General features: G+C 38.7%; 1 protein-coding gene across 2 annotated transcripts; it reads left to right on the top strand.

Annotated features, from left to right (window-relative positions):
• Nucleotides 1-1,063: 1,063 nt before the first annotated feature.
• On the top strand, nucleotides 1,064-19,009 carry FBXL3 (F-box and leucine rich repeat protein 3). Of its 2 annotated transcripts, none has more exons than XM_072976370.1 (5): nucleotides 1,064-1,299; nucleotides 5,956-6,307; nucleotides 9,114-9,236; nucleotides 10,107-10,278; nucleotides 16,503-19,009. In XM_072976370.1, the coding sequence occupies exons 2-5, from the start codon at nucleotides 5,957-5,959 to the stop codon at nucleotides 17,144-17,146; spliced, it is 1,290 nt and encodes a 429-aa protein (XP_072832471.1). In that variant the 5' UTR covers nucleotides 1,064-1,299; nucleotide 5,956; the 3' UTR covers nucleotides 17,147-19,009. The 2 variants fall into 2 exon arrangements, with proteins under 2 accessions (XP_072832471.1, XP_072832470.1); XM_072976369.1 differs by having other exon boundaries at nucleotides 1,064-1,818.
• Nucleotides 19,010-20,380: the final 1,371 nt, after the last annotated feature.

Raw genomic sequence — 20,380 nt, 5'->3', positions numbered from 1 at the left:
AGGGAGAGGACAGACTGCAACGAGGAACTTAAAAAGGACTATAATTGGAGTGTGAAATTTTTAATGTGATGTAGTGTATACTGGTTTGTTTGCTAATTTGGTTTAATGTGTTTTGCTGATCATTTATTCTGTTAACCTAGCTTTAAATAAAAGGGCCCATATTTGACTTGTTTTTCATCTAATAATTATCATTGCTTGCATTCGAACTTCCTCTTGTCCTTCATCATCCAATCACCAAGGGACCTGTTGCATTTCAGGTACATCCACATTATTATGTCTCTGGAGACTTTGTTCAGTTTGACCTGATGATCAGATAGCCAGGCCTTAACAGAAAACAGTGGCATTTTCTCACATTGAATCTTATTGTACTTTTACACATAGCTTCCTAGCTCAATTTCAGGGGGCAGGGAATGGAGGATTGGAGGGTTCCCTGGACATCGCTGCCTTCCAGTCTCTTACACAAGGGTCAGATTGTGGAAAAGGCATCTTTGGATGGAAAATTACTTTTTCTTTATTTTTGATGGAGGGGTGCTGCATGGTCCAAGTTATGATTTGCATCTAAGTACAGTTCTGATTTTAAGAAAACCCAGTATCCAAACAATCCAAAACAAGCTAACTAGGTATCAGTTACACACAAAGATGCCTTGATTTACAAAAGGCTTCACCAAAGGTTTTCTTTTAAATAGCCATCTACTCCTTTACACTTTCCTCATTGTGCTTCAAAAAGCTATTTACAAATTTCAGGAGTCTACCTATTTTATAAAGGCGATTTTTAAACAGTAATAACTCTGATGACAAAAAAGTTGTTTTTAGGAAAATTGGAAAAAATAAAGATCTTAAATATAAAAATCACCTGTAATCCCGGCATTAATAGTCACCATTCGGCTGTATAATTCCTCGCAGTTTTTAAAAACACCTTATGGATACATGATGTACATGAGTACCGTACACCTGCCACGGTCTATACGGTGTGTATTATTAGAGCTGTGCTTTACCCCTCGGGTTACGTGGATAAGGCGTGGCCATCCGAGGCCCCGCCCACGCGCGGAGGTGTGTCAGCGACAGCTGCTACTGTTTATCCCTGGGCCCGGAACTAGCTACTAAGCTACCGCCGGCTGCGGAGATGCTGCCGCCTTTTCTCTCGCTGCTCCACCTCCCTAAACTTTCCACTTCCACCAGAGTCCCTTAGGCATCTAGCTGCCTCCAGCCCTCCCACCTTCGGCTTCAGGACGAAAAACCCCCTAAAAGCCGCAGTCAACTCTCGGGGAGGAAGACGGCCGACACTTCTGGAACCAGGAGGCAAGACCCCCAGCCGCGCGGGGCTGCGAGCACTCCCGCGTGGGCGTGACCCTCTCCCCTTCACCCCGCACCCTTCCACCGTTCCCCCCGCCCCCGTCCTCCCGGGACGCGCCGCGGCGGACACGCGCCCGCCCCCCTCGGGGGAGGCGCGCCGGGGAAGCGCGCGGCCGCGAGCCCGGGCGCCATTTTGGGTTGGGTGCCTGGGCTGCGGCGGAAGGGACCTACGCGGTGGCGGCAGCTCCCTGAAGGTGCCTCTCGCGGCGACGAGGGGTCCCGGGAGAAGGACGCGGACGGCGCGGGACTGAGAAGGAAAGCTTCTCCCTGGGCAGCCGGAGCCGCGGACGTGGAGCCGCGTTGGCGCCCGCCGTGGGACCAGCGCCTCGGATGCGGGCGGAGCGCGGGGGGCCGCGGCGGCGGGAGCGCGAGGCGCGGGGCCTCGGCAGCCTCATGTGAGAGCCGCAGGACCAGCTGCCCCCGGAGCCCGGGGTGGTGTGGGAGGGAAGCCGTCCCCGACAGCAGGTAACGGCCCGGGGTTGGGGGCTGGAACCCCGCTGTGGAGGCGGCGGGGCAGAGGAGGGTCGTGGACCTTGGCGGGCGGCGGGGCTGGCGGGGCTGGCGGGGCTGGCGGGGCTGGCGGGGCTGGCGGGGGCCGCCCCTCGGGAGCGCCGGGCTGGGCGCGGCGCGGGGCGCCCGGACCGCGGAGCCTGCTCGGGGGCGTTGCCCCGCTGTGCCTGCTTCCAAACATGTCAACAAGGCGTGGAGCGTGCGCGGGGGCCGCGTGCAGCTTCCCCGCCACACCGCCGCGCCCGGCGTCCCGCTTGGTTACCCTGAGTGCGGGCTGGTGGGGCTCTGCCAGGCTCTTCCCCGTGTCGGCTGGGGCCCTGCACGTAGCTTGAGTAACCAGGCGCAGACTGCCCAGGGTAGGGCGCAGGGGAAGTGTCAGGGAAAGCCAGTCCGTGGAGGTGGCGCAGGGAGGAGGGGACGTCCCGGCCGTGTAGCAAGTGGAAAACTTGGTCAACTTGGATGTGCAGCCTCGCGCCTGTTTTCGGCGAGAGCAGTCCTTTCAGGTGGGGTTGCAGACAAGGATCAGGTAGCAGGTTATCAAATGACTGGCCTGCATCTTCAAGCTAAGAAATTAGATGACTACTGTTATTTTGCTGGTGATGCCGAATCGAATGGCCCAGATCTTTTAATTGGAGTCTTTTTTCTAACACCTCTGAAATATTTATACAAATGCCATCGACTCGCACTTAACTACAAATGACTGCTAAACAAATTTTCACCACCACCCTCTGCTACCGTCTAGTTCTGAGGGCTAATCTCTTCCCCCGTTTTAGTCTTGTACTCCAGCCAACGAATGCACATTAATTTTGTTACTAGTCAAAGCAGGACATAAATGGAAAGGAACTGTGATGCCAAAACAGGCTTTTTATAGCTAAATACAAAGAGGCTTTTAAAATGACCACAGCACAGTGTACTAAAAGTAGTCTTCGACTCTTCATATGGTGACCAAGTTGACTGCTCCTTTCAGAATGTATGGAAATGTGAAGAATTAATTCTGTAGCTCCCTGTGCTGCTCAGTTAGTCTGGAATCTTTCCTTATTAGTTTGCTTTTTGACGCTTTGTAGGAATATCAGTCCCTCACCAAATGCTTTGAGTGGCCTAAGTTGCGTAGATGATTTGGGGTCTGGAGAAGTTGCAGTTTGAAGTGAACTGCGGAGAGAGGCCTAGTTTTGGTGCTCTACAAAGTCTCAGAGACGTTTATCGTCCTCTGTACTCCTGTTCAAATGTAAGAGGTGTCTTCACTTTGACAAAGTAAATGAATAGTCCATTGAAGTAGATTCTTTGCAGACTGGTGGATGCTCTGAAATGTTTACCTTTATAGCAGTTTCATGTGTAAATAGATTTAATTAAATACTCTTGAAAACAAGGTAAATTTTTTCATGAATAAATGAGATCATCTTGGAAAAAAAGTTTGACATTGAAAATGTTTCTTAGGTGCCCACTATGCCCTTCTGTTTTTATGCATAAATAAGGATAATACAGAGACCATTTTTATTGGCGTGTGGTCTTACATTTTTCCTATTGCTTAATATACTATAATTTTGACATATTAAGGTCGTATATGACAATTTACAGAATTTTGTTCAGTTATTTGTAAACTAGTAAGTACTTAAAATATACTTTCCTGATTGTTTGGTCATATATCTAGATCAAGAGATAACCATTCTTCAGTGTTGGATACTTCTTTTTAATATGTCAACTTTTTTCTCCCCTCAACTTGGAAAGGTTATTGAAATATACTTTATTTAAAACCAGGCTGCAATAGACAAAAGAAAGTGTCTGTTGTTAGGCTCAGCAAAGTATTAGCAAAGATAACTGTGTGAATAAGACTCATTTTTGTTTATATACTTTATTTCTGGCCATGTACTTTAAAAATGAATCATTACATCTCTAAGTTGAATAGTTCTGGTTTTAGAAGCCTTTTCTCCAGAAACAGAAGATCTGCATTCTGTAATGAGTAGAAATTATAAAGAGGACTTCATTCTTTTTTCAATAGAATAGTTAGATAGTCAGAAGAGAAATTAGAAGCTCTAGGTAGCAAACTCTTTGTTCTTTGACCCAAATTTTATATGCTAAAATTAAAGTAAGCCTTCAGGATAAGTTAAAGTAGAAAAAATGGGTCATAATGACAGTTATCTGAACCCCTAGTAGAACATTTCTAGGAGAGGTTTTTTGGTTTTTTGTTTTGTTTTGTTTTGTTTTGTTTTACATCTAAGATGACATTGTAGATTTTATTACCTTTTCTCTAAACACATTTTAAAACATGCATTCTTAGATTCACAGGTAAGTTAGTCTTCCATAAAACTACCTTCTTGCCATCACCTTTGTCATTCTGTTTTCTCCCTTCCTCTCCCCCTGCTCAATTGTATATACATCATTTACTTCCCTTAACTCATGGTTGGAAGTAGGAGCATTGGGGAATAGGCAGTTTATTGCACAGATACTAAGACCTCCTGGGCTGACTTTAATGTTATGAAAGCCAGGGTCCTCTGCCATTTTCCTCCAGCTCGCAGTCCTCCTTCACAAGTCTTGCTTGCTGCTAGGTAGAGAGTCTGCAGAGACATATTTGGTTAAGAGCCACACATATGTGCAGCATTTGTCCCACGCAGGAATCGATTCTTACATGCTGATGTGCCAGAAGGGAGTCAGAGCCCCAGGCCATCCTTTTGCAAAGAAAAAAGCTGTAACTGTAAATCAAACCATTCCCTGCCAGAGCTGCTCTCCAGAGACAAAGTACTGCAGGTTCTAAACCAAGTGCTCTGCAGGTCCTCTGTAGCGCCTGCAATGCTTATTTTTCCAAATCAATCAAAACAAGACTTTTTTTAATCTGATGATAGTGTAATTCATTGACATTAAAACAAATGTGTAAAATACAGAGAAGCATATCGGCAAAAAAAAAAATTCACCTGTAATTCTACCACTGTTATTATCATCCCACTGTTATCATAATACTGTATAATATAATCCCACTATTACAGTTACTATGTTAATGTGGTGCGTCTGTTTCCAGTGTGTGTTTCTCATACATAAGCTTGTGTTTTCATACTCACTTTCACACACACTTCCATTTTAAAAGAAAACTAGGATCGTTCTTTGTCTTCTGGTTGGTAACCTGTTTCTACTGTGTCTTGCACTTGAATGTCTTTAATACTGGACTGCTTTCCTATACCTGAGTTCCACCATCATTGGTATCTCCTTTTAAAAGCCCTAATACTGTTTAATTCTTCACAAGGGCCTCTGTGTGTTTCTGATAGCCCCATTTTACAAATTGAAGCACAGGAAGTTCAAGTAATTTTAGTTCAGTGCCACATAACTAGTGAGAGAGCTGGGAATTAAGCCCAGGAAGCTTAATTCCAGAACCCATTCTTTTTAACCACACTACTATTTTGCAACAACAATAACAGAGCTATTCTCAGGCAAACAAATAGACTGAAGGTAATACAAATACATAGAATAAACACATACCTATCATTCAGAAATACAACTTAGATAAAACATTGCAATAGCAAGTAGTGTGTTCAAGAAGAAAACACATTCCAGACCAAACTGCACTGGAGGGATGAATTTGCTATTTTAAGCAGAAACTGGGTCTGGCAGTAACAAATGTCACAGGCTACTCAGTGTAGAAGTATCTATTGGCTACTTAATTCTGATCCTTTCTGGAGGTTCCTGGTTATCTTCCTGTCTTGAATTCAGGAACTCAAATATAAGTAGGCATCCTTGATGATTTTTAAGAAATCTTGAGAGTCACTGTAGGTTCTCTTTTATATTCTTTTTAGTTGACAACAATTTTTGAAATACAAACTCTTGGTTTAGTTTCAAAATTATGATAAACTTCTTTCCCAAGTAATACAGTACAAATACAAATATTTAAAAACACCTGCCCAAGATTAAGTTAGTAAAACGACAGTTGGTCTCTAGTGGCATTTTTCATTATATATTTTTTTGATAGTCTTGAATTAGTGGTCTAGTTCTGCCTGCATGTTTGTGTTTGCCTTTATAAATACATATATATACATATCACAGTGAACTTTGGATTTATTTCTGTTGAAAAGTTAAATATGAAAAAAAATGATGCATTTTTCTGCATAGGATGAAACGAGGAATAGGAAGAGATAGTGACCATAATTCATCAGGAGAAGATACTGCAGAGAAATCCAAGAAACTGAGGACTGCAAGTGAGCATTCACAGACTTGTGACTGGGGTAATCTCCTTCAGGACATTGTTCTCCAAGTATTTAAGTATTTGCCTCTTCTTGACCGGGCTCATGCTTCCCAAGTTTGCCGCAACTGGAACCAGGTATTTCACATGCCTGACTTGTGGAGATGTTTTGAATTTGAACTGAATCAGCCAGCTACATCTTATTTGAAAGCTACACATCCAGAGCTGATCAAACAGATTATTAAAAGACATTCAAACCATCTACAGTATGTCAGCTTCAAGGTAATACTTTAAATCCTTCTTTTTAAAAATGAAGCATATTTAGTGATTTTTGTGTTCTAAACCAGTACATCTTCTCATGCCTTTAAACTGTTGCATTTTTAGGGAAAGTACGTAAAGATTTAGATTGTGTACCTTAGAAGCTGTCACAGATAACTATATTGAGCTGAATTACTCCATTTTATTATGAATTTTAATAATTTCTTGAAAGAGCAGAAGCACAAGGTCCTACTGTATAGCACAGGGAGCTATATTCAGTCCCTTGTAATAGCTTATAATGAAAAAGAATATGAAAAGAAATATACATACATATATATATGTATACACACACACATATAAATGAATCACTGTGCTGTACACCAGAAATCAACACAACGTCATAAATTGACTATACTCCAATACAAATAAAAAGTAAGAAAAACTATCCTTTGTTAAAAAGCACTTATTAGCTCACAATATAATATAAATAAAAATACAGCTGGCTTGCCAAAAAAAAGGCAGAAGCAACTGTTAAGTAAACATAAATCATATACCAAAGCTGTCATATTGAATTACGAACAAATCTGAGGCAAAAGAAATATACAATAAAATTGAAATGTGGAGATTTTGACTAAAACTTAATTGCTATTGTTATCTAAAAGGGACTAAATTTTGCTTATTGCTGGCTTTATAATATGAGGTCTTTAAAGAAGAAGGAGATATAGAAACTTTATGTAAAAGATTTAGGTGTGTGTATTTTAGAGAGAAATTTTAAAAGGTACATGGAAGAATGCCAAGGAGAGCTATTTTTGTTTCTTTTCATTGCCAGCAGGGACGTGTTGGAAGTTAGGCAGGCAATGGTGAGATAAATAAAGTGGGGTGGTTTTTTTGAGATGTCAGAATAGTTTAAGGAATGACAGTGGTTTGTATGACTACAGAAGCTTGGAATGTTTTGTTTTGAGGATGAATAGTGAAATGTGGGCATGTTTACTAAATCCTTAACACACCTGATAATCATTGTTAAAAAGTAACACGTGAATAGCTGATTTCCCCATGTGTAGCTGTTGTTAAACAGGCCAAGTTAAACCCAGATAAAACAGTGTCTCTTAACCCAGAGATCCTTGCCAAAACTGAAGTCTTGTCTGCTTCCAAGACCATCCTTCCTTCTTTTATGGAGATTACCTGTTTATTCTCCTGTATGTGTCCAGGAGAAAGCTGAGGAATGGCTGGGTGTATTATGGCCCTTTTCCCAGAAAACAGGAGCAAAGGCACTTAGGACACTGAGTGTAGGATTGCTAGGTTTAGCAAATAAAAACACAGGATGCCTAGTTAAATTTGAATTTCAGATAATCAGTGGATAATTTTTAGTATAAATATGTCCCACTGGATATCTTGTATATGTGGCAACCCTCACGTATTGTCCCTCTCCCACCTACCCGTGAGGAAACCTGAAGAGCGTTCCCCTTCGGTTTCAGTCATCTTTGAGTTGTCTGAGTGTTCTAATGGTAAATCCTATAAAAAGATGACTGATGCATTAACTCTTAGGTCTAAAGACCAGTTCCATCCGGTGGATTGGCTGGGTCAGTTAGCCTGTGACACAATTCAGCTGTATCCAACTTGCATGACCTTCACAAAACCATTTGTCCTATAAGTTTGAACATGTTTATTAGAGATTGTATATTTTTCGAGGAAATAATTTCTTATTTGCAGAAAAAGCCACATCCCAGAGTTTTTCTGGGCTCTCCTGATAATATTTGTGTTTGACTCATCACTGACTATAGGCCAAAGAGGCTTGTAATCGGAGTTATTAGTGTAGAACACTGGTTCCCAAACTTTATGTGCATCAGAAACTCCTAGGGTGCTTATTAAAGCAAAGATTGCTGGGTGTCAGCCCCAGAGTTTCTGATTCAGGTGGTCTGAATTGAGCATGAGAATCTGCATTTCTGACAAATTCCCAGGTATTGTCAGTGCTGCTGATCTGGAACCACAGCAGTTCTCAAAAGAGAACTGGTGTCGAGAAACTTAGCCTAAGGGTAATGTTATAAATAGCTCTGAAACTGTAATATAAGTCAGTACATCCGTATTACAAGTTCCTCAGAACATTTTGGGGTTAAGGTAATGTACATCAATCTGGAAGTTAAAGTGATGATACTGTTTTTAACAACTTTGTTAAAGATGCCTTTTAGCCCAGGGAACAACTTCCTTTTTGATAGACGAGCTCCCTCTTAAATCCTTAAGGGTGTTTTGGCCATATTACCCTTCCCCTAGGAAATGTCTCTGCGGAAGAAGTACAGCCACTTCTCATTTGGTTCCAATTTTCATGCTTGACTACTGGAGGCCCTCATTTTACTTCACATTCATCTTTCTATTAATAACGTTGATGGTGAAGTACCAGGTTGTGTTTCACCTGAACCTTCTGGAGAAATATTTGTTCGGTTTATTTTGAAACATTTGTACCATAGACACTGTACTTTCTGATCTGATCCACTATCAAATATAGAATTATTTTTCAAAGATTATAAATTCATGTTTCCATTAGGTTATATAGTCAGGCTTGAAATAAATAAGCTTAAAAGCCAAGTCCTTTCAACATTAAATATATAACCTATCATAATGAAAGTTAAGTCTTGATAATTGCCCTTACAGTTTTTCAGGGGGATTCAGAAAAGGCCGACATCATATGTAAGGGTAGTTGATTGAAAGGATAAATATTAAATCTTTAAATTATAATGGAATAAACTAATGACTGTGTTTCCTGCCTTTTTAAAGTTAAAAAATACACAGAGAAATGTGACCGTATGCATGCATAAAGGATGTTGTATTTTCCCAGGTGGACAGCAGCAAAGAGTCAGCTGAAGCAGCTTGTGATATATTATCACAGCTTGTGAATTGCTCTTTAAAAACACTTGGACTTATTTCAACTGCTCGGCCAAGCTTTATGGATTTACCAAAGGTATCTGCTGGTTTTGTTTTATTAGCTGTTAATGAGAAATCCAGTGGAACCCTTACCCACTTCTTGCACTGATAGTGAGGGTATGAGAAAAGTACTATATAGAATGGAAAACCAGTGCCTGTTTAGAATGTTGTGTGATTTTTTTAGAGAGCTTTTCTTTTTTTCCATCACCTTGTGCTTCTTATGGGTAATGTTAAAGACTGAATGAATTTGCAGAGGATTCTGGAGGAAGTACTAAAAGAGACTGACTAAAATTGAGAAATAAGTATATTAGAAAAAAGACAGGATACATGCTCCGTTTTGGACTTTCAGAGCAAATTGGTGAAATTATAATCAAAGAAAAGTAAACAGTGCCAGTATTGAGAGCAGGTATAGCCTGCTTGTAATATCTTCTGGTGAGTGTATAAAGGTTTATTCTTCAGCAGAGTTGGTACAGCTTGGATTAATTTACAGATTTTACTTACAGAAAACTTTTTTGGTGAAGAGTTAACTATTTATATTTCTATATATGTTCTAACATGATCCTGCATGTCATTAGAGATAGTCTAATAACTATTCTTTTAAAATAAAAAAAAAGTATGCGGTTTTTAGAAAGGCAACTGATAAAGCCCCCGAGTATGTTAGCTAACGTTCTGTAGGTTAGTATCCAGCAATAATTTGTAAAGTTTTTTCAGAGCTCAAATACAGACATGCCTTTAAACACCTAACCGTTCAACTGACAGGATGATTCAGGAGGGAGTACAGGCAGCCCTCCCTTCAGGCACTGCGCTGTTGCAGCGCTTCCCAGTAATGCGTTTTTGCAAATTGCTTATATGAAAACCTGTCAATTCTCATTTGTAAAAACTGAAACTTTTTTTTTTCGCTTTTCAGTCTCACTTTATCTCTGCACTGACAGTTGTGTTTGTAAACTCCAAATCCTTGTCCTCACTTAAGATAGATGACACCCCAGTCGATGATCCATCCCTCAAAGTATTAGTGGCCAACAACAGTGATACACTCAAGCTGCTGAAGATGAGCAGCTGTCCTCATGTCTCTCCAGCAGGTATGTTGCAGTTTTTGCCAGATAATTTTAGTAAAATGTATTGATGTATTTATCAAAGTAGGGGGAACTATGATCATTAACTTTGAAGGTGGGTTAATAGGATTATTTACTATTTCATAAAATGTTTTTTAATGTCATAATACAATAGTGTAAATTTTGTAGCATTCCTAGCCTAGACACTTACTTTCAATTTATTTTCTAATCTTATTTGGCAATTTATGTCCAGCCTGTGCTAGAAAATGCATAGATTTAAAAAATGAGTGACACCCGTGCAGTCTGCCTAAGGTGCCCCTTTCGGTAAAATAGAATTTTCTCTAATTGTGGCTGAGCTAACAGGGTAGGTTTTGAGTCAGAGCAGCCTCACAATTGCTTTTTTCTGACTATGTAGGGGGAGAATAGTTGTGCTGAAGTCGTTGCCTTACATTTTGCAAGATAATGCTGTTTCTAAGTTGAATTTTGGAGCTAAGAGCCCATCAAATGCAGGAGTAGCGTACAAAAGCTCTTTCCAGCTTCTCATACAGAATTTTCTAAGTATTACTACAGTACTCAGTTTGAGATCATTTAGCCTTCAAGTGGTTTGTATTTTTTTTTTTTTGGCGGGGGTAGGTAAACAGGTTTATTTATTTTTTATTTATTTATTTAGAGGAGGTACTGGGGATTGAACCCAGGACCTCAGTCTTGCTAAGCATGCGCTCTACTGCTTGAGCTATCCCCTCCTCCAAGTGGTTTGTATTGTGGAACAAGTATAAACCCCATACTTTGTCTTGGTCTGATGCTTTACTCCTGATTCACCCTCCCAACACTCTGGCTGTGTTATTTGGGAGACCTGTTTTGATCTCTTTACAAAACATTTCCCACCTTGTCACCGTAACTGAAGCCTGGCTTTTCCCCAAGAGAATGATTCCCTCTAGGATGGAGAGCACTTGCTGTCCTCCCACATCTCCCACACAGAGGGGCTGGTGATGGCAATGGCGAGGTCTGTTGCAGTACTCTCCTAGTTTTTTGAAATAGAAGTTAAGAAGAATAGATTTTGCAGTTCCTTCTTCTGTGACCTTGGTCACAGTTTACCATCTACTGTATAGGTTTCCTATGAGTAAGGTCCATACTTCATAGCTTCATGGTGTCCAAAGTTCTTTGTGTCCTGACCTCTACCTGTCTCTGTAATCTTGTTTGCTTTTCACTCACGTGCAGCTTTTATTTGAGCCCTGTGTAATGACAGTTCTTTGTACGTGTGTAAGGTCAGTACACTGTATCTTGTGGAACACCTTAAAAACTTTTTTTTTCCACTTCATCTGGCTAACTCCAATCCGGCCTTCAAAATTCAGTTCGTGTTCTGATTTTGTTCCTGTTTCCTCCTCTCTGGTTTAGACCCCCACCTGCTGTTTCCATAGCATTCTGAATGTAACCTGCAGCACTTAACCACATTGTATGGGAGCCTTTGGGTCTCTGGTTTCTCTGTGAAACTGTGCGGTCATTCTGGGACAGCCCATGTTCATCTATTTTTGTTAAATATCTACATCAATTCTCAGTACGGTATAAGCTTGTTTGGTCTTACCAAGCTTTAATGGTTTCCAGACTAGTTGTTTAGGAAGGGAAGAAAAAGAACACTTGTAATACATTTTAATTTAGGAGTATAAACATACAGAATTTTTATTTGAAATAACTTGTGTATTTTCTTTCTATCCATGTTTTGCATATTTAGACAGTGTCTTTCTCTAAGTTGAAATTAAGGACTATTTTCTATTCTGCTTTCTTCACGGAACATTTTTATCAAGCTTTTTTCCCATTTCATGTAGTCCTTACAATTGTCTATATTACTGGACCTCTAAGCACCATTTGACACTAGTTACTGTTACTGATTTTCACTCTTCCTCTCTAAGTGTCCCTACTGTTTCCTTTGCTGGTTTCTCTTTTTATTCCTTAAATTTTGGTGTTTCACTGTGTTTTGTACTGGGCTCTTTTTTGTTTTACTCTGTAAACTCTGGGCTGTGTCATCATCATCAGTGGCTTCAGTTTTGTTCTGTATGTTAACACCTCCTACTTTTAGTGTTTCTGAAGCTCCAGAGCTGTGTTGAGCTGCCAGTGGCCCACTGCCTGTAGAATGTCTCACTGGTACTTCAGACTAATGAACTTTGTTTTCCCCCTATTGAAATCCCTTGCTTCTCCCTTTTTACTGTTTCAGTAAATGGCACCACCCATTTGGTTGTCAAGGACCTGACAGACACCCTTGATTCCTCCTTCCCTTACTTTCTACATCCCTTTAGTCACTGATGTCTAGTGAGTCCATCACTGCAATATGCTTTGAATCTGTATGCTGTGGACTGAATGTTAGTGGTGGTCTCCTCCACCCCTCACCCCCTGCCCCAGTTCACATGTTGAACCCCTAACCCCCAGTGTAATGGTCTTTGGAAGTGGGTTGGGAGGTAAGTGGGTCATAAGGGTGGAACCCTCATAAATGGGATGAGTGTCTTTATAAGAAGGGATAGGAAAGATGATCTGGTTTCTGTTTCTGCCACACAGCAAGAAGGGTGGCCATCCACAAGCTAGGAAGGGTTCTGGCGAGAGCCAGAACCCAGCATTTCTGGCACCCTGAGCTCGGACTTCAAGCCTCCAGAATTGAGAAAAATATTTATAGTTAAAGCCACTCAGTCTGTGGTATTCTGTTAAGCAGCCAAAACTAACATAGTCTGCCTTTCTTCTTCACTCTGGTGTGGCCTGTAATCTTTGTGAGTACCCTCTTAACTGATTTCCTGACATGCAGCTTTGCTCTTCTCTAACTTGATTTCCATGCTACAGCCAGAGTAATCTTCCTCAAATATAAATCTGATTTTTTTTCCCCTCCAGTTTGCTTCATAACTTCTCACTATACTTTAGATGAGATCCAAACTCCTTACTGAGGCTGACAAGGTCCCTTGGACTTCAGCCTTACATACTGTGTGTTGAGCACCCTTCATTTCTGAGAACGCTTGTGTTTTCTTCCATGTCTGAGTGTTCCCACAGGAAATTCTATTCACTCTCCCTTTCCACTTTTGCGCTAGCTTGGTCTTTCTAATTCTGTAGGTCCGTGTTAGTTCTGGAAATTCCTCCCTGATTCCCTTGTTATGACTCCAGGAGCATTCTTGTTTAATTATCTGCTGGCTAGCTTCTGTTAGGATAAGGCTATCTTGTTCCTGTTGACATCCTACCACAAATGGTTAACGTAAAAGACACTCATTAGTTACCAGCGGAACTGATGAACATTTAGCTACTTAGTTTTCTGTCTTGTTGATAAGCCAACATTTGCCTCCTAGTTCTTCTACGGTTGAATACATAACTTGTTTCCACATACTTGCTGTGATTTAAAAAGTGAACTATTTTGGCAGATAGTTTGCTTCTGTTAATTTCTTCCTCTGGGCAAATTATTAAGAAGTGGGAGAAGTAGGTCAAAGGGTTTGGATTTTTTTTTATGCTTCTTGCTGTATTTTTTCCAAAATGAGTTTTATGAACCATACACCACCAACAATGGATTTCTATACCAGTTTTCTAACAGCTTTATTGCAATATAATTCATGTATCATACTGTTGACAATTTCCTGACTTTTAGTGTATTGACAGAGTAGTATCTCCATCACTGCAGTTATTTCAGAACACTCTTACTATCCCAAAAAGACACCATGTACCTCTTAGCTGTCACCACTCCCCAAACCCTCATTCCAGCCAGCCCTAGGCAGTCACTGATCTACATTATGACGCTGTTGACGTTCTGGACATTTCAGGTAAATGGAATTATGTGTGGTCCTTTGTGACTGGCTTCTTTCACTTAGCATCATGTGTTCGAGGTTCGTCCATGTTGTAGCATGTATCAGTATTTCATTTTCTTTTATTAACAAATGATATTCCATTGTATGGGTAATACCACATTTAACTGTTGATCGGTTGATGGATATTTGGTCTACAATGATTAATGCTGCTTTGAAAATTACATGCAAGTTTTTGTGTGGACGTATGGCTTACTTTCTCTTGGTTGTATAACTAGGAGTGGAATTGCTGAATCATAGTTAATTCTGTTTAAGCATTTGATGAACTGCCAGACTGGTTTCCAAAGCAGCTCACCATTTTACACTTTCACTAGCGGTGTATGAGAGTTCCAGCTTTTCCACATCCTCATCAACCCGATTTGTCTTTGTGATTATAGCCATCTTAGCAAATACGAACTAGCATCTCACTGTGAGTTTGATTTGTATTTTCTTGATGACTCAAAATGTCTTTTCACATGCTTACTCACCATTTGTATATCTTCCTTGGGGAGACGTCTGCTCAGATCCTTTGCCTGTGTTTTATTTAGGTTATTTGTCTTTTTATTACTGAGTTAATAATAATTTACCAGTTTTAGCTTCGTCACTATTTTCCGTTAAGTATTTAAACACTTGTAACTGTGTGTTAGTTTTCTATTGCTGCATAGCAACTACAAGTTTAGCAGCTTAAGCCATCACCCATTTATTAGCACCTTGGTTTTATAGGGTTAGAGCTGGAGGCTTGGCTCAGCGGGCGTCCCTGCTTACTTAGCCAGAGAAGCTCTGAATCTGACTTCTGCAACTTATGCAACCAACCAGGGAAAACTGCTTTGATAGGGCTCTTGAGATTAGATTAGGATCACCTGGATGATCTATTTTAAAGCTAACTGTGCTATCTATAGCATAACATAATCATGGGAGTGATCGTCTTATCACGTTGTCAGGTCCCAGAGGTTAAGGTGTGGAATCTTGGGGACAATTTGAGAATTAATGCCAGCCACACCTGTCTTAGTAGTTACTAAATGACATTCAAAGTTTCTTTTATTTGCATCTTTGGTTACCGGTTCTCACGTGTTTGTTTTCTTTTTATATCAGACTTTATGAGATTGTGAAGAACAGAGATGTGTACAGGTTACCTTGGATGATAAGAGTTTATTTTCAAAGTGTATACATGTACCTCGTGGAGAACAGAAACTTTGCAGGGGCTAAACAGTAAAGCACGAGTGTCTTTTAACTCCCTCTTCTGGTGACTCATACTGGTGATTCAGTTTCTCTCTTCACTGATTCTGTTGCCTGTATTCTGCTAATAAAGCTTCGGCTGATTGGTGACCTGGGTCTTGTCACTTCATGTGCAGTAGGCGAGCGCATGAACGTTTAAGTCATTCAGTCTATTTAAATTCCAGCTTTGCTGTCTTTAGCTAGCTGCCTCAACCTCAAAATAGAAAATTATTTTTCTAGATTTTTTTGAGTATTTGTGGGATAACGTATCTAGTATCTGACATATTATACTTGTACAATAAGTAGTAGATAATACGATGTATGTTTTGTTATTCCTATCCTTGTTTCTAAATACAGGAAAGAAATGGTTTGAGTGAGTCATGTATCAAGTATCACGGTGTCTTTTTGGGGCAGAGTTCTTACACTAGGCCACTTCAGAGATCTGATACTGACCTTTGGTAGAAGCTGGTGCTGCTAGGGGTTTTGGGCAGTTTTGAAGCATAGTGCCCTAAGTATAAGGAACTATTTAAGGAATTGCTTTTTTGAGTATGAAAGAGCTCTAAAAGTCATAATGTATATTTCCATTAATTCGAATTAAGTAGTTATCTTTTGCCTCATTTATCTAGTGATATCTTGGTACTTTTTTCTTAGAAATTTGATAAGCTTACTGTATTATTATTATTAGCAGTTAAACTATTTGCTTATTTGATGGAAATCTTTTTAATTTTCCAAATTTTTATTTAGTTACATAAATCATATTTTATATGGTTTTACCTTATTGTTTTAATTAGGATTAGGTTTTGGATTTCAAAAAATGTCTTAGCCTCTGTTGTAATGATCATGTAATTTTTCTTGCCTAACCTATAAATTTAGTATTAGTAATCATTTTTTTTAATATGACATTGTCCATGCATTACTAGCATAAATCTTAGACATGGTATATTTTTAAATGACAGTTAATAACTTATGATTTTTCTGAATTGATAAGTTACTTTCATTTCTTTTAAGGTATCAGATTTAGAATTGGTCTCATTTTCTTACAGACTTAGTAATAGATTTTTAAATGTGTGTGACTTTCTGCTGGTTCAGTCGAATTCAACTAAATTTTAAGCTATGTAGCTTTGAAGTAAGGGAAGTGTAGTAAAATTCTGTTGTGGGACATGTACTTGATTAAATTTTTGAACACATGATGAACTTGAATAAACTCTATAAATAGGTCTTTTTTCTTCCAAGGTATCCTTTGTGTAGCTGATCAGTGTCACGGCTTACGTGAACTGGCCCTGAATTACCACTTGTTAAGTGATGAACTGCTGCTTGCTTTATCTTCTGAAAAACACGTTCGCTTAGAACATTTGCGCATAGATGTGGTCAGTGAGAATCCTGGACAGACTCACTTCCATACTATTCAGAAGAGCAGCTGGGATGCTTTCATCAGACATTCACCCAAAGTGAACCTAGTGATGTATTTTTTTTTATATGAAGAGGAATTTGATCCATTCTTTCGGTATGAAATACCTGCCACCCATCTTTACTTTGGGAGATCAGTAAGCAAAGATGTGCTTGGCCGTGTGGGAATGACATGCCCTAGGCTAGTGGAACTCGTTGTATGTGCTAACGGATTACGGCCGCTTGATGAAGAATTAATTCGCATTGCAGAACGTTGCAAAAATTTGTCAGCTATTGGACTAGGGGAATGCGAGGTCTCCTGTAGTGCCTTTGTTGAGTTTGTGAAGATGTGCGGTGGCCGCCTGTCTCAGTTATCCATTATGGAAGAGGTACTAGTTCCTGACCAAAAGTATAGTCTGGAGCAGATTCATTGGGAAGTGTCTAAGCACCTCGGCAGAGTGTGGTTTCCAGACATGATGCCCACTTGGTAAAGACCAAATGACATAGGACATAATGAATACAGCACCTTAACTTTTAGCATATTATATTATGGTAAGTTTATTTCTTGTAGGTCTGATGTAATTCTACTATTTTGTGGCACAGAAATTTGATACCTTTATTGAGTATGTAAGGATTGTTTTTTGGAAGACCCATGGACCAGTTTTGGTCAGAAAACTGTTTCTTCAGCCTAATAGCAGTCAAATCTCAGAAAATTTAAAAAAGTGATTCAGATCTGAAAGTAATAACTAGTAATAAAGATTAAACATTTTACAGTCTGAAGGAAGCAAAATATATAGTGAGTACTAATAGGTTTTCTAAACTGTTATGTTCTCTATGCAGTTTTCAAAAATGTAAACTTCACATTTTACGGTCTTCAGTTATACATACACCTGTTATAAGGTGTTTAATATAGCTCAGGAAAGTGAGCATTTTGTGGGAAAAATGTAGGGTATACCATATTTAATGAAAAAGATTGATTGTTCTAAAATGTTACAAAGCTGTTTAAAGAGATATATATAATTAATTGGAACACTTAAAGAAAGCTGATAAATGTCACATGGTGGTTATTATAGGAGGATACTGAACAGAGCCAAGATCAAATTAAAAGAAAATACATGGAAGGGAGGCAGTGTTTAGCTTTGTATAAACTTTTAGATTGCTCTATAATCTGCTAAACTATATCAGTTCTTTTCTGTGACATATTACTATGTATGTGGCACTTTGGGCATCATATGTAAAGTAAGGAATGCTTTACCAATTCTCCTTGGGTTCATCTTTGTTTAAACTAGTTTTGAAGTATTGTACAATAATTGAAATGAGAAGTTTACCTATTTTAAAAAGCCAAATTGAAATAAAGGTAGAACTTTAAACTGTTCATAAATTGTTTTCATGAAAGAATATTAGTCTCCAGTGAATTTTAGTGATGGGTCATTTTTACATTTTGGAATTACATAGTTATATAAGTAGAATTTTTAAAAATCATAAAAGGAGCACCAGTGTACAGTTCAGCATAAATAGTAATTTTAAGAGTATATATTTAAGTTCATAATCATATTTTTGAGTAAATATTGCTCAGTGGACTGGAAAACTTTAATAGAAAAATGTCTGCAGTTTTATGATAATTTGGTTAAACTGATATTTTATATTATTTAAGTTAGGTAGTATTTTTATTACTTTCATATGAATAAAGGTAATCCATACATTGTAGAATCTGTAAAAAAAAAACATTAAGTTTTGGGCCATATTTAGTTTTTAGATATTATATAAACTTTGATTCTTAGCACTAGTGCTGGCAGATATTAGCCTCCTAAGGGAGATAAGAAATAACGTACCCCCAGTGGAATATATTAACGCTGGAAACTTGGAAAGCAGTTTGGTAGATACAGAAGCTAAGAGTCTCATGGGTCTAATCTGTTTTTAAAAATAGATTACCTTCCTAAGAATAAAGTAAAATGTGATTTTCTACATAATTTATGTTTTCCAAAGTGATGGTATTCTGGCCACAAATATATAGAAAAAAGGCTGATCCAGATGTGGAAATCAAAAGCAATTATTGTAATATTCCTCCCTCTTACTGAATAGTAAAATGTTCTGCTTGTACAAGAAATACCTGTTTGTGGATGAAGCTTTTTTTTCCTGGAACAACTTTGGAAAATGGGTTGACAGTACATAATCAGTTCTACTAACCAAAGCTTTATTTGGAAATTTACTTTTTTGTACAAATTGAATTATATAATGCTTGAAATACTTTTAGTCACTTTATAAGCAAAATGCATAGCTCTTAATATGTTTATACTGTAAAGTATATGTTAAATGCTTTTATCAATCTGAGAATAAAGATGCCTACTACTGCTGTTGTATTACTAGTTTTTTAAAACTACCTAAACAAATGTACTTACCTGATTTTAAAACAGGTTCAACTTAATAAATTTTTGGTTTTAGTTTCAAATCCATATTTGATGGATATAATGTTTAATATTAAATAATATTTATGGTAGGATGGCTTTTTTAAGATACAAGATTAGGCATTTAGAATAAGAATTTATAAAACATTTTTTAGAAACAGAATTTTAGGGTCTTTGAACCCAGCTAGCCTTTTTAGAGAGTAATGTCTTTATATAAATCCATACATTCAGAATCGTTTTTAAACTATTGAAATTATTTTCATCTCCTGTCTTAATAGCGTCCATAAACAAACTTCGATTTACCTTGGTAATCTGGTGTGTATTATTAGAGCTGTGCTTTACGTGGATAAGGCGTGGCCATCCGAGGCCCCGCCCATGCACGGAGGTGTTTTTACAGTATTTCCTGCCAGAAAAAATAGCTGTGACTGAAGATTAATTTACATTTATGGGAAAGCTTAGACTAGAATGGAGGGGTTGGTATGAAGAAGGTCCGGCCTGAACTAGGTCCTTTAATAAGCTGTAAGTAATCACTACGCCATACATAGCTGGGAACAGTCTGCACAAACTCCAGCTCTAGTTTAATTGTGGGTCTGGTATAAATGTTTCCAAGCAGCCAGAAAAATTTTACTTACTTGCTGATACCCAACTTTCCTTTAAAGAAGGACGTACATGATATATTTATTAAAAAAAAAAAAAGCCTTTTACTTCAAAGTGAATTAAGAGCTTATCCTTAGAATACTCAGTCCTGTAAAAGAATTTATGATTAACATCCTATCTTGTTTTAAATACGGGAGAGAAAATGTAGAGGGTCTGAGGGGCAGGGTGCTATTTGGACAGTAAAGGGTAAATATGAGGAAGATGTGGGAAACAGACTTCAGCCAACTCATTTGCCTTTGGCTGTGAATAGGGAAAAGCATGTGTGTGATTTTGAAACACTGCTCTTTCTATAACGTGCCAACAGTTTCTTGAAAAAAAAAAAAGTCATCTTCATAAAGGAAATACAGCCCCAGAAAATGCATTAAGTACTGCCAGAGCAATTATAAAACTGGATGAAACTAAGATCAAAATTTTTTTCTGATTTCTAATAAGGAGCCAGTATTGATTGAGGGTTCCAGATATTTAAAGTTTAATAGTTAATTTCCTGTACCTGCAAATGATGACACTTTGTGGGTACACTTACTAGTACGGGGCACCAGAATTAATGGGTGAGGATATATTTATTCTAAAGCTTTAGTATAATTCAAACATCAACAAAATGATTTCTCTTAGAGGAAATTACATACATTTACAAGTTAAATGAACAAAAATAGAAATCACAAT

This window comes from Vicugna pacos, chromosome 14 (assembly GCF_048564905.1).
Source record: "Vicugna pacos chromosome 14, VicPac4, whole genome shotgun sequence".
Taxonomy (NCBI): Eukaryota; Metazoa; Chordata; class Mammalia; order Artiodactyla; family Camelidae; genus Vicugna; species Vicugna pacos.
The sequence above is the reverse complement of the archived record's forward strand: the minus strand, read 5'-3'. Positions and strand labels throughout refer to the sequence as shown.

Coding starts and splice junctions, on each gene's coding strand:
- FBXL3 (XM_072976370.1), top strand. CDS start 5,957: ATGAAACGAGGAATAGGAAGAGATAGTGACCATAATTCATCAGGAGAA. Junction 6,308..9,113: donor TACAGTATGTCAGCTTCAAG/GTAATACTTTAA, acceptor GTATTTTCCCAG/GTGGACAGCAGCAAAGAGTC. Junction 10,279..16,502: donor TCCTCATGTCTCTCCAGCAG/GTATGTTGCAGT, acceptor TTTTCTTCCAAG/GTATCCTTTGTGTAGCTGAT.